This window comes from Equus quagga, chromosome 15 (genome assembly GCF_021613505.1).
Source record: "Equus quagga isolate Etosha38 chromosome 15, UCLA_HA_Equagga_1.0, whole genome shotgun sequence".
In the NCBI taxonomy this organism is placed as follows: Eukaryota; Metazoa; Chordata; class Mammalia; order Perissodactyla; family Equidae; genus Equus; species Equus quagga.
The window spans coordinates 9,606,242-9,618,581 of NC_060281.1; the positions used below are offsets into that span (position 1 = coordinate 9,606,242).

Sequence of the window (12,340 nt, forward strand, 5' to 3'; positions counted from 1 at the left end):
CCCCACGCCTGTTCAAAATGCACCTTTCACACACCGTGGTTCTCTGTGTGCGCTGAAAAGGAGACAAACCAAATGAAGTTCTTGAGATAATTGCCCGTCTCACTCATTTGTCAGAGGGGCTATTTGCCATTTTTCTCTGCAGCCCAGGACATGCTCGCCAGTTTCTCTAGGGAGCCCCCGACAGCGGGTTCCTGTCCCAGCCCCTCCTGCGTCTCCCTCAGTCCTCTCTCTCCCTCCCTTTGCCAACATTAGCGAGGAAGTTAACAAACGGATCTAATTACCACGGTGGTTTGAGGCTTCTCAACTTTTTTCCCCTTCCAGCTGTAAAGAGGTCCTCAGACTGAGCTTCATGTTCAGAACTGCTGTCAAACCCTCCCTTTAATGGGCACTTAAATTTAATGTCGAGCTCATGCCTGTGGAAGGCCTTGATTAAATTTGCAAACAGTAGACTCTAACCAAACCAGAACGTTAGAGTTGTCTCATTTCACCTTTCAAGCTTAAATCCCAGAAGTTTTCTTTTCTTCTTTGCAAAGAATTACAGAAGTTTGCTTGCAAAGACCCCGAGTATCAGTAAGACAGCAGTGTAACAAGCAAGACACTCTGAATGCTTTTAGAGAAAGGAAGAACTCCCGCAGCTTATTAAAACTCTCTATGAATTAAAGATCCTTCCCATTGCTTTATTTTGCTCCCTCTCTTTCAAAATCTATAACTATTCACTTTTATGACTCTATAATAGAAGCAGTCCTAAAAAGTTTATTTAAAATCTTCCTAGTGTTCTTTTATGCGCACTGCAATTAAGAGTTTTGTACTGTATGGGCAGAGTGAGAAACATCACGGAGAAACAACATAAAAGAAATATGATAGAACCGCCACTAACAATGTCAGTGCTTCAACCAGCAACAAATTTCCAACTTTGTCTCTTTCTTCTGCTGTTTCTTTTCTCGTCTCTGATACTCATACAGCCTCTCCTCCTTGTAGAGGTAATAAAAGGCTAGAAGTTAAAAGAACCTGGAAGACTCATATTCTTTTTCATTGGCTACTGTTTTGAAAAGAGGCTGCTGGCTTTTGATTTTTTCTTTTGGGTTCTTCCTACATCATCCGATTCAAACAGATCTGCTTTCAAAGAAAACAAATCAAAATTGTCAAGACCTGTGAAGCGTGAAGCATAAATTGCTTTTCCCCATTCCAAAAGCACCAGCAAGGCATTAATTTCTATCTTCTTATACGAACCTCTAACCCTATCCTCTAATCTAAAGACTTCACAAAATATTTATATATTCTTCTGTATAATACATGACAGGAGATCGGACCTTATTACAAGGAAATTGAACTTGTAATACAACTAATATTTAAACTAGTGTTATTTTGGAGTTTGACTAGACACATAAAACATTCAAGTAGGATGAGAAATTCTCGGGGCTGCCAGTATAAAATAAATAGTCACCTAAGACACAGCTCGTGTGCTGTTAATGGCTCCGTCCTTTCAGCTGGGAGCGCAGGCTCCATAAAAGGAGAACGTGAGGCAGAAGAAAAAGATAGCCTTGCAAAATGTTGCCAGATATGAAATATCCTGTCGTAAGATTTCTCATTGAACTACAGCACCGAGACTGCGTCTAATATTTCCCTTCTTTTTTTTTTTATTAATGTTATGATAGATTACAATCTTGTGAGATTTCAGTTGTACATTTTTGTTAGTCATGTTGTGGGTACACCACTTCCCCCTTTGTGCCCTCCCCCCACCCCCCCTTTTCCCTGGTAACCACCGATCAGATCTCCTTATCAATATACTAACTTCCACCTATGAGTGGAGTCATATAGAGTTCGTCTTTCTCTGACTGGCTTATTTCGCTTAACATAATACCCTCGAGGTATTTCCCTTCTTTTAATACGACGGAGACCTACATTTCTATGCTGGGCTTTCTAAAGCTAACTTAATTCTGTCATTAAAACAGCCCCATGTAGCACTTGTTCTTAACATTAAAAAAAAAAAAAAGCCTGGTGGTTTTGCAGTTCATGGACAAAGTGGTCAACAGTCATCAGATTCCTGTTGGGAAGAATCCATGATAAAAGCACGAGCAGATGGTTTCAGAAGGGAGAGATTTATAGGGGTAATTTGTAGTGGAATAATACTATTTTCTGAACTAGGTAATAATAATTCACAAAGACAAGTAAAGGCTCAGATAGTATCTCATTTAATTATATGTTGCTAAATATTCCAAGAAATCTTTGCTCAGCGGCCTAAAATAAAAACCTGATCAGCTGACATTTCTAGGTTCTGCTGATCTGATCCTGTTTAAAGCCTTTTCATATTGCTGCACTTTTTCACAGCATTTAAAATGTGCTCTTCTCACAGTCAGTTTTCTGAATATCATGTCCTCTTTTCAATTTAGTGAGTATCTGATTCTAGAAGATCAAGGAAAAGGGACCCTCTTCACTAGGAAGACGGGACAGAAATAGAGTAATATTTTTCTATAATCCAAGGTAATAGGTGAGGAAGGGTTACATTTCAACCTGGGTCTCTCTTCTAACAGCCCCAAATCCTCTGGGCGAGTAGACCACAGGGAGGGATCAGTTAGCTGGATAAGGGCCTCCACAAGGACATGGCTGCGACGTGCATGAAGGGCATTACCCGCTTGCTGAAGGCAGGCAGAGAGAGCAGGCATTAGCCTACTACGTCTGAAATCATCCGCAATGTCCACTCAATTCCACTGCTGGCACTGGAAGGAGGGGCTTACTGTAAATATCTGAATATTCATTACCAAAGTTAATGAATTTATCAAACTTATTTGGCAATTCACAGCAATCACAGAAACCATAAGGTGTGGGAGTTGGAGGGTGGAATGAAGAAATACTCACTTTCTGTACAATCTTCTTGCTTCAGTAATTGTCTATTCTGCATGAACCTACCCCCAGAGTGAATGGAAAATGACAGCAGATAAGGAGCACCATCATTTTATACAACAAAACACTTCTATTTGCTAATACTATAACTACTATACAAATTCTGTTTCTCTTCATTCCCAAGTCATGATTCATTTCACTGGAGTTTGCTGCCACTCAGAGGGGCAAAAGTTCTCCTTGCTGATGTGGAATAACCACAAATGGCCAACTCAACAGAGAAAAGAAAAAGAAAAAAGAGTTTAAAATCTTCATTGGTGATTGGCAGTGTGTTAGATATTCCAAAATTTCACTTTAAAAACTTAGGTAATGTCCAACCTGTTATGACCTAATATGACTATTGCAATTACACACACACACATATACATTTTGATATTTATTAGCAAAAAAATGGTCCAGAAAAGGATTAGGTCAAAATTAGTGATAAGGGTTAAAGTCATTTTCCGTCCTGTTGTATCTAAGGGACAGTAATCAGTCTGGAAAGCTGTTTTAGCTCCTAAAACAGGACTACGTCACAGCATTCGAGTGTTGGATTTGAAGAGAAATTCTTCCTCTTCCCTTTTGTTAAAGCAAAATGCAATGGAGGTCTTTGTTTTTACCTGAAGCCTGTTTTCCTATGAAGTGTGTGTACATGTGGGTGGCCTGGGGTGGGGTGGAGGGGGCAGTGGACAAAAAGGTTAAATAAGAAAAAGGCAGCATCTTAAAAATAGGAAATGAAAGCTCCTGAAGAAGAAGGGTTGCTAACTGCTCAAGCGTCATTCACTGAAATAATCCTCTAGTCCCTCCATATCCATTTCCAGAGAGGAATTTAGAGAGGCCAGGGCAGACGAGGCATTCTTGGTTTTCTGGGCACTTTGTTTGGGCTGAGGAGTTTCTGGTGGGATGGACTCCTTCTTGATGTCTTTACCACCATTTAGAACCCGCTGGCTCTCGACAAAGAACTGATTAGGATGATTCAGAGAAAAGCCGCAATCATCCACCTGTGCAGGGAGGCAAATGCGTATCGAATTAATACACAGCAAAAGCATAAACACAGGGCTTCACGAGCCATCCAGACCTCATTCAAAACTTATTTAATATCTGAAACACGGATCCCAGCAGTTCCCGTTCGTAACACTGAATCCACTACTTACACGATTTCATTCAGCGGGAGCTTCAACTATTACTTGAACACGAATGGCTCCTGCATTTGTATTTCCAGCCCAAACCTCCGCACTTAGCTCCCGTCCCCTATCCAACCCTAGTTCCATATCCAACTCTTGCTCAGCATCTCAGATGGCTCAAAGGCAGCTCCAAGCAAAATGCCTGGCATATTGTCAGTCAATAAATACTTGTTAAAAAAAAAGGAGGGGGGATATTTAAACATTCTAGAATCACAGAGAATGGATATAAACACAGATACAACTTTGAAACTGGTCTCTGATACCACTGATATTTTAGAGCTTATTTATAAGTCTGGCATATGCACTCCCATTTAGTATAATACGAACTCTGAAAAAGCAACCTAATTTAATGTAATTTCTTCACTCAAATCTTGGGCTTTCCCTGGTCTTACTTTTTATAGAAAATCTTTTTCTTTTTGTAATTTTCATTGTGGCTTAATGCAAACATGACCACGTTCTCTTTTCTTAAATACTAGTACTCAACTTAAATTGTGAGTAGCATTTCAGATTACCCATTACTCCGTGCCTTTAATACTCAATAAGCTTTTATGAAGGTCTCAATACTTTTTGTATTTGAAGATTCAGCAAGCACTACTTTTTGTAAATTTTGATTCTAAAATGTACTAATGGTGAACAAAAATATATTTCTTAATAGTAGCAAGCACTTACTTAATACCTACTATGTGCTACTTAATACCTACTATGTGCCAGACATTATTCTAACTGGCATAACCACACACACACTCATTCACACACATGTATATACTCAGTTAACACCCATAAGAGCTCCCTGAGGGTAGACTATCAATATTTTTCCACTTTTCCAGATGAGGTATCTGAAAAAGAGAGAGCTTAAGTAACTTGCACAAGATCATATCCTGGCAGGGCTGGAGATGGGATATGAATTAGCAGAGTCCATGTTCACAACCAGTGTGCTCTGTTGCCACATCCTTGTGTCAAAGTCAATAACTTTATGTTGTATTCATTCCTTAAAACATGTCAACCTTTACCAGCTCGTGGTGTTCTCTATTGGGGTGTGACATGACAGCAAGACAACACTTACAAGGAAGTGTCTCCTGAATGGGAACCTCCTGCATGAGTCACTTTTTCACATTCAACCAGTGGGTCACACTGAGTTGATCACATGTAACAGTCAACCTGGCCTCCTTGTCTTCTGCAGTTGGGGTTGACAACACAAAGAATATCATTTTGCTTGACTTACTTAGTCTGCTCTTTTTTTTCGTTAGGGGGTATTTTCACTCTATATTTTTTATAAGCCGAGAAGTGATTACACTTCTTTTGTTCACCTGTCTTATATTTATCAACATTTTTATGTCTCACTCTTTGTACTGAAGTGACTTGCACACAGTAGGTATCTAAAATTATTTGGTCAGTTGAGCCCAGAACTAACCAGTGTATACCAATCAGACATTTCACATATTACTTGAAGACTTACTATGACGAGGCCATGTTATGAACTAATAGTTTTTCAGCATTCAAGAACGCATTTGATTGACAAACTCTAAAGAAATTTTCAGTCTAGAAGGTCACACACTTAAAAAGCTCTGTCAAGAATGAAGAAGTGATAAGGGCCACAGATAAAGCCCTATTATATTCGCTATTAGAGGGAAATGCTGGCTGGGGAGACCAAGGAAGGCTTTGCTAGGGAAGTGCTGTATGAGTTGAATCTGGAAAGAAGGGGAGAGTCAAAAGCTGGGATAATGAGGTCAAGGGCAATCCAAGCAGCAGGACCCCATGAGCACAGTAAAGAGGGAATGTCCAGGGAAAGCAAAGAGTTCAGATGGCCTGGTGTGAAAGGCATAGAGAAGGGAATAACAGAAAATGAGGTTGGAAAGACAGGCTGGGGCCAGACCTCAGAGAGCCTTGAAAACCAGGGTAAGTAGTCCAGACGGAATTCTGCAGGCAGCAGGGAGTCACTAGAAATCCTGAAGAAGGGAGGTGACGTGATTAGAGCTGTGTATAGTCTGAGGGTAGATTAAAATTGATTAGTAGAGGGTTAAAGGAGTTCTCGTCATGGTCGAGAACGAATCCTCCTAACAAGTGGACCAATAGGCAGAAACAAAGTCTTTTCTGGTAATACTTACTTGAGTACCCCAGGAGTCCTGATTTTCTTTAGTCAGCTCTTAGTACATCTTGGGCTGATGATTTTATAGTGACTTTAGTGTAGAGCACATCGATAGTGTAGAGACTGATTTATTTTAAGAGTTATTACCCTGATCACTAAGAACAAACTTTTATTTGCTACTTTGCTGCTTAATTTCAAAATGTTTTACAACATATCTACAATTTTTATTAATAATGGAGTCATTTGAGAACTTCTTTATTTTATTTGAGTTTTCATTCAATTCATTAAAAACTGGGAGATAAAACATAAAGTTTGCATTTTACAAAGAGTTTCATGAAAAGTAAGTTTATTGCTTAGCACACCTCAATCAGAGGCTTCCTGTTTTATAAAGAGAGAACATTAGAGATTAGAAAATCCTTGGGGATCCTTTAAGTTGAACCTCCTCCTTGTACAGACTAGGAAACTAGGCCTAAACAGATTACATGGTTTATGGAAAGTTATACAGAACTACTAACTGGTTTTGTCTGAAGGAGAATTCAGGCTTTTTGGCTAGATCACTTAGTTGTTCTGAAATCTGTTTTAAGAGGTTTTATGCAAAGTCAAACTTGCAATCATATCATTATCAATATTATTTCTAGCGTGAAACTTGGCTATAAAGATTATGAAAAAAATAGTGGTATGATTTCATGCAAAAAGAATCTAGCACCTTGTGCTATAATTACATACTGAGGATTTTCTCTACCTTGTTTCAAGTTGTTAAAATTTCAATATATCTATCATCACAGATGACTCTCTGGATTAAACTGAATTATTAGACTTCAACGTGGACCAACTCAAATCTGCTAATCTTTATAAGCCTCAGTTTCCTCATCGATGAAATGGAGACAATAATAGTGGCTATGTCATAAGGTTGCTATGGGGAAAACCAAAGAAATATGAATATAAAAATAAAGAGTTGGTTGGTTCCATGAAATCTAAATTAAATGCTTTGGGAAAGACTCAAGCAAGGCAAATCACTTAAAAAAAAAGTTGAATTCTCAAAAGGATAGGGAAAAAAACATATTGCTTTGTATGTATCATGAGTTCCTTTTCCACCTTAAAGAAACCCAAACTGGCAATGGTGTATTACAGATACGGTTTAAGAAGAAAAAGATGAAATAGAATTCCAATCCCAAAACTATACTCAAATGAAAGACCTTGCCCTTAGATCAAAAGATTAGCAAATAAACATTTAAATGTTTTAACCTGAAAATATGTTTACGGAATGTACTTATTTTTAATGATTCCCCATTTTAATTAACATTTTCATTAACCAACTAAGACAGTGGCACGGGTTGTGAAATGAGGGCCTGTACCATGGTTCTGGATGATGTTATGTTTCTCAACTTTCCCTCTTACGTCTGTGATTGTCCTTTCCTAACTCATTTTGTTAAGCTTATTTTACTGAACGTGTGGTCTATTAAGTTGCTTGACAGCATGATGAAATTATGAAGAGTTTCCTTCTGTTTACTAGAGTGTATTTTCTTCTAGGATGGGTTGTCTTTTGAGTGCCTTCTTTCCTTCACTTTTAGTTTTAGCTGAAGGAAGTGTAATTGGTCACCATTCAGTTTCCTTTCATCTTGCTCAGGAAAATAAACTTAAGAGTTTCTTCGGGTGAAAGGAAGGAGAATAAACCAAACAGAATGAAAATAGATTTTACTTTAAAATCAAATTAGAAAAAAGAGAGAAAGAGAATTATCCACATCTAAATCTCCCATTTCACTACTTCTGTTTAAGAGTCAGTAGCTGTCTCCTTTACTTCTCATTAAAAAAAGACAGGAACATTCAGTTTTATTCATTCTAGATTTGGAACTATTAAGTGGAAATTTTTACGATTTTGCCGGCTGCAAATCTGGTTTTTCCTTGCCTTTTTTCTTATTTGGTTACTATTGGGGATGTTTTTCTTTGTGGCTAATGGTTTTTTTATGTTTTGTACATTTTGTTAATATTGTGAGAGGGAAATTCTGTGATGCATTTTCATTCTGCCACATTAGTTTGGAAGTCATAAGTGCTGTAAAGGATCTGAAACAAGATCATATAGTTGGAGTCTAGATGAAGGGGGTGGGATGGAGGTCTTCATAGGCTACATTATAAATTTTGGATTTCATCTTAAGAAAGATGGCAATGGGAAAGCCTTTTAAGGTTTTTTAAGCAGGTTAGTGAAATGATCAGAGTCTTCTGTTTTAAAGATCACTTTAGCAGCTGTGTGGAGGACAAAGATTGGAATGGTGCATGTGTTGTAGACGCTGGGAAATGAGATGGCAGCTACTGCACTGATCCAAGTGAGAGATGATGTGGCTTCTAGCCCAGATAATGACCCTGAGTTATTACAAAATAGCTTAACTGTATTTCGTATATCCTGTTCAAGACTGCAGGAAAATGTGTGATTGATTTTAACAAGATTTCTGTAAAGATTTATACAGTGGAGAAAAAATTATGCTCAGCTCTTTGGAAAAGTTTCCTGAATGACTCAGCGCCTAAAGAGGACTATTTCTAAAGAAACTATTTTCAATTAAAATTCAGAGGCTAACCTACACAAGGCCTAGTGTTTTCATTTACACATATGGAGTATGCCGAAAAGAAAAAAATACACTGTGGTATAAAACACTGCTCCCTAAAAATACTGAGGAAAACGGGTTTTAAGCAGGCCAGCTCTGACATATAGTAAGTGAGTATCTCGCAAACATTTGCTTGGAATCAACACATTTTGCAGACAATGACCTTCACACAAACACAGGTCTCATATTTCTGCCTAGTAAAGGTAGATTTTGAAAGAATAGAAGCAATATTGTGTTACCTATGGGATATTCAGGTTTTTAATCAAGAGGTTTTGCAATGACAGCATATAACGAGGCAGCCGGTATTACCAAAACAGCCATATGGAATGATCACTGTGCTGCTGCAAATACTCTCCGTGAACCGGTTCAGTTTCAAAACTTCATTAAAGTGAGTTTGATCACAGGCCTTGGGAAAACAAACTGGATTTTTTCTAGGGGGTGAGGGGGACAGCAGGCAGGATGGCAGAAGCCTGACAATAAAAATAGATTCTATTTTTAAATCAAATTAGAAAAACTAACGAAAAGATATTCACATCTAAAAATCTATAATGAGACATCTAGTGAATACGAACAGGCTTTTTATTTCATTGATTTACGTGTGGTTTAAGTTAGACAATTTCTATATATGGGAGGATTTAGACATGTTTTTTCAATATCTTCATTAATCTAAGGCAAGTTTTAAAAACTGGCAATAGTAGTAATACTCTTACAGGAATAATCAATAGGCCAGATACTACAAACACAGATTTGAGAACTAAAAAAATATATTTCTTACTTTTTAGCGATTATGTCACAGATGCAATGTTTAAATCTAATTTTTATAACACAAAAAAAGGGAAGAGGCTGAATAAAAGACCTCAACTTGTGGAAGTTCTGAGGCCCCTTCATTATTTGTGGGCCTTTCTAATTAAGAACATGCATGGAATGAAAACTCTCAAGCTGAGCAAGCAAATTAGGGACTACAGTCTTCAAGGGAAAGAGTCATGCAAAATTGGTGCTGAAAATATCAAACGTGGCTTTTCTGGAGAGATTCCTATTCTGATAAAATTAATGAGAATTTGTTGTTGTTTATTATTTTATTGATGCTTAGTTCTTTAAATTTTGTAAAAACAAATTCTTTCTTTTTAAATAAGAACCGTATTTTCAGCACTTAGGGGTGAGAGAAAGAGGACTAGGCCCGCCATCGAGCAAGGTTCTAGCTCGACATGCCCCATTAACCAGCTGCGGTGCCTCGGGCCAGTCACGGTCATGTAGAACCACTATGTGTTTTTTTTTTTAATGTAAACTATGAAAGTTGGATCATGGATCTGGACAGAAAAATGCTCAAGACCCCAACAGCCATTATTGCAAATCCAGTACCAGATACTACAGAACAGCAGAGTCATGGTTAGGCTTATAAGCTTTAGATGAGTTACTCAACAGCCTGGTTCAAATCTGAGTTCCATCCCTTAAGAGCAGTATGACTTTACACAGGTTGTTCAGCTGCTCTAAGCTTTATTCAGAAACGGGGCTAAAACAGTACCTAGCAATAGTACTGCGGTGTGAATGAAAAGAGCTAATGTGCCCGAAGTACTTAGTGCTGTGCCTGGCGTGCACTAAGGGTTCTATAGATGTTGGCTGATATTATTATTTTCATCATTATTGGTAATATTATAGGATATATTTTCCCTATGAAATATTTTACCAAGAAATTCTGCAACTATAGAACCACAATAGAAAAATTATTTCATGCAAACTAAATAGAAAACATGAAAATGATTATAAAACTTAGCATAGCATTGTAGCTGATGATGAATTCAATAAATGCAATATCTTTCTTGGGACGGATATGGATCCCTTTGAAACCTGATAAATACCAAAGACTCCAAAAAAGAAAAATGTACACACGTACACACAAACAAATGTTTCAAGAGGTGCATGGACCGCCCAGTGCATTCTCGGACATCTGTCCTAGGTTAGGAAGCCATCATCAGGATCACTGGTTGCAAACTGGGGATTGGTGGGCTGAATTTGACCTACAGATGGGTTCTGTCGGCCTGCACAGGGTCTTAAAACTTACCAATGTGAATGCCTCTAATAGGACACGAATTCTTCAGTGTACCACAGTTCCTACCAGACTCTCTTGTGTTAATCTCAGCTGGCTTCACTTTTTTGGGTTATTTGCCTGACCTCTGTAGGCCTCTGAGTTTGTGACCTTTGTTCTACATCTTTCAGAAGCTTCTAGTAGGCCTTCTCGTACTAAGGAGGCTGGCAAGATAAAAACCAAACACATTTCCCTGACTCCTTTCAGTTGAGGGTCCACCGTGTAACCTAGGTTCTGCCATGCAGGTAAACACGAGACTTGGGAAGCAGATTCGGGTAACATGAGGTGGCAGCCGTAAGTTGAAGAATCAGATTTTCTGCAAGGAAGATGGCAAAAGCCTTTGGTTCTTCTGGGCAGCAGTGACGAAAGTTCTAGATCTACTCCAGGGGTTGGCTAACTGAGGCCTTGAGTCAAATCCAGCCCACTAACTGCTTTTATAAATGCAGTTCTACCAGAACGCAGCCAGGCCTCTGCCCTTACGTACTGTGGATGGCTGCTTTTGCCCTACAACAGCAAAGCTGAGCAGCTGTGACAGACAGCATACGGACCATAAAGCCTAAAATTTCTACAACCTGGCCCTTTGTAGAAAAAGTTTACCGAGCCTCAGTCTCACCCCTAGATGTGGAGTGGTGGGTGGCAGCTGTAGCGAAGACGGGTTTTCTCAGGATGCAGCTTCTCCCAGTTACAATATTCCTGGTTCTGTAGCATCCAGGCTTGATTCTCTAGCCCTTCTATAAATTTTATAAGCTAGCTAGTACCGTATAATAAACCCCTTTCTGTTGAAAATGGCTAGAGTAGTTTCTCATGCTGCAGCTAAAAACCCTGAATGAAACATGGAGTAACAAAAGACAAAGACCAAGGCTATAAAGATTAAAAATGTACTTACATTATGTGTCATCTCGAAGTACTTCTGACAGGCTACCTGGTAATGTGTCCCCTTTACTAAATCCAAAATCTAAAATGAATGGGAAAAAGAGAAAGAAAAATTAAGAATTGTTTTTCCTAAACCACAGTAGCTCATGGTTGTTGGCCTTTTCATAATCTTCATTCCAGACAGGAAATGTATGAAATCATGTAGCATGTTGTACTTCTGCAGCCTGAACACTGTGATAATTCTGACATTATACAGTAGCTGTTTGGGTCAGCATTAAACCAAAGATGACAAGAGATAGTAACTGATCTTTCTGACCTGCGAACTGTGAATTTCAATAACTTTACCTAGACAACAAGTTGAAATTAGATCCTAGCATTATGATTTTGACAGTTATTGTCAGAACGTCATATTGCAACATCTCTTTCAAAACTGTAGATATAAATCTAGTAATCTAAATAGTTGGTGCATGAACAATCAGGTATACTATTTAGATTTTTATTTTCCACATTACCAGTTTATACAGATACAGCATAAAATACAGCTGCGTGCACCTCAGGAAAATTTAAATGTAAACCATTTGGATGAGTATCTGTGGAGAGGGAATGCTTTTACCTTCAATCAGATTTGTCCTTTTTTGAA

General features: G+C 38.3%; 1 protein-coding gene across 3 annotated transcripts in view; it reads right to left on the bottom strand.

Annotated features, from left to right (window-relative positions):
* Positions 1 to 3,261: 3,261 nt before the first annotated feature.
* Positions 3,262 to 12,340, bottom strand: part of PRIM2 (DNA primase subunit 2) — a 257,546-nt gene continuing 248,467 nt past the window's right edge. For all 3 annotated transcript variants that reach the window (XM_046639613.1, XM_046639612.1, XM_046639614.1), the window contains exons 13-14: positions 11,714 to 11,782; positions 3,262 to 3,878 (exon numbers count right to left, since the gene is read on the bottom strand). In XM_046639613.1, the coding sequence (XP_046495569.1) occupies positions 3,654 to 3,878; positions 11,714 to 11,782 (294 nt within the window). In that variant the 3' untranslated portion in view covers positions 3,262 to 3,653. The remainder of the gene's footprint in view (positions 3,879 to 11,713; positions 11,783 to 12,340) is intronic.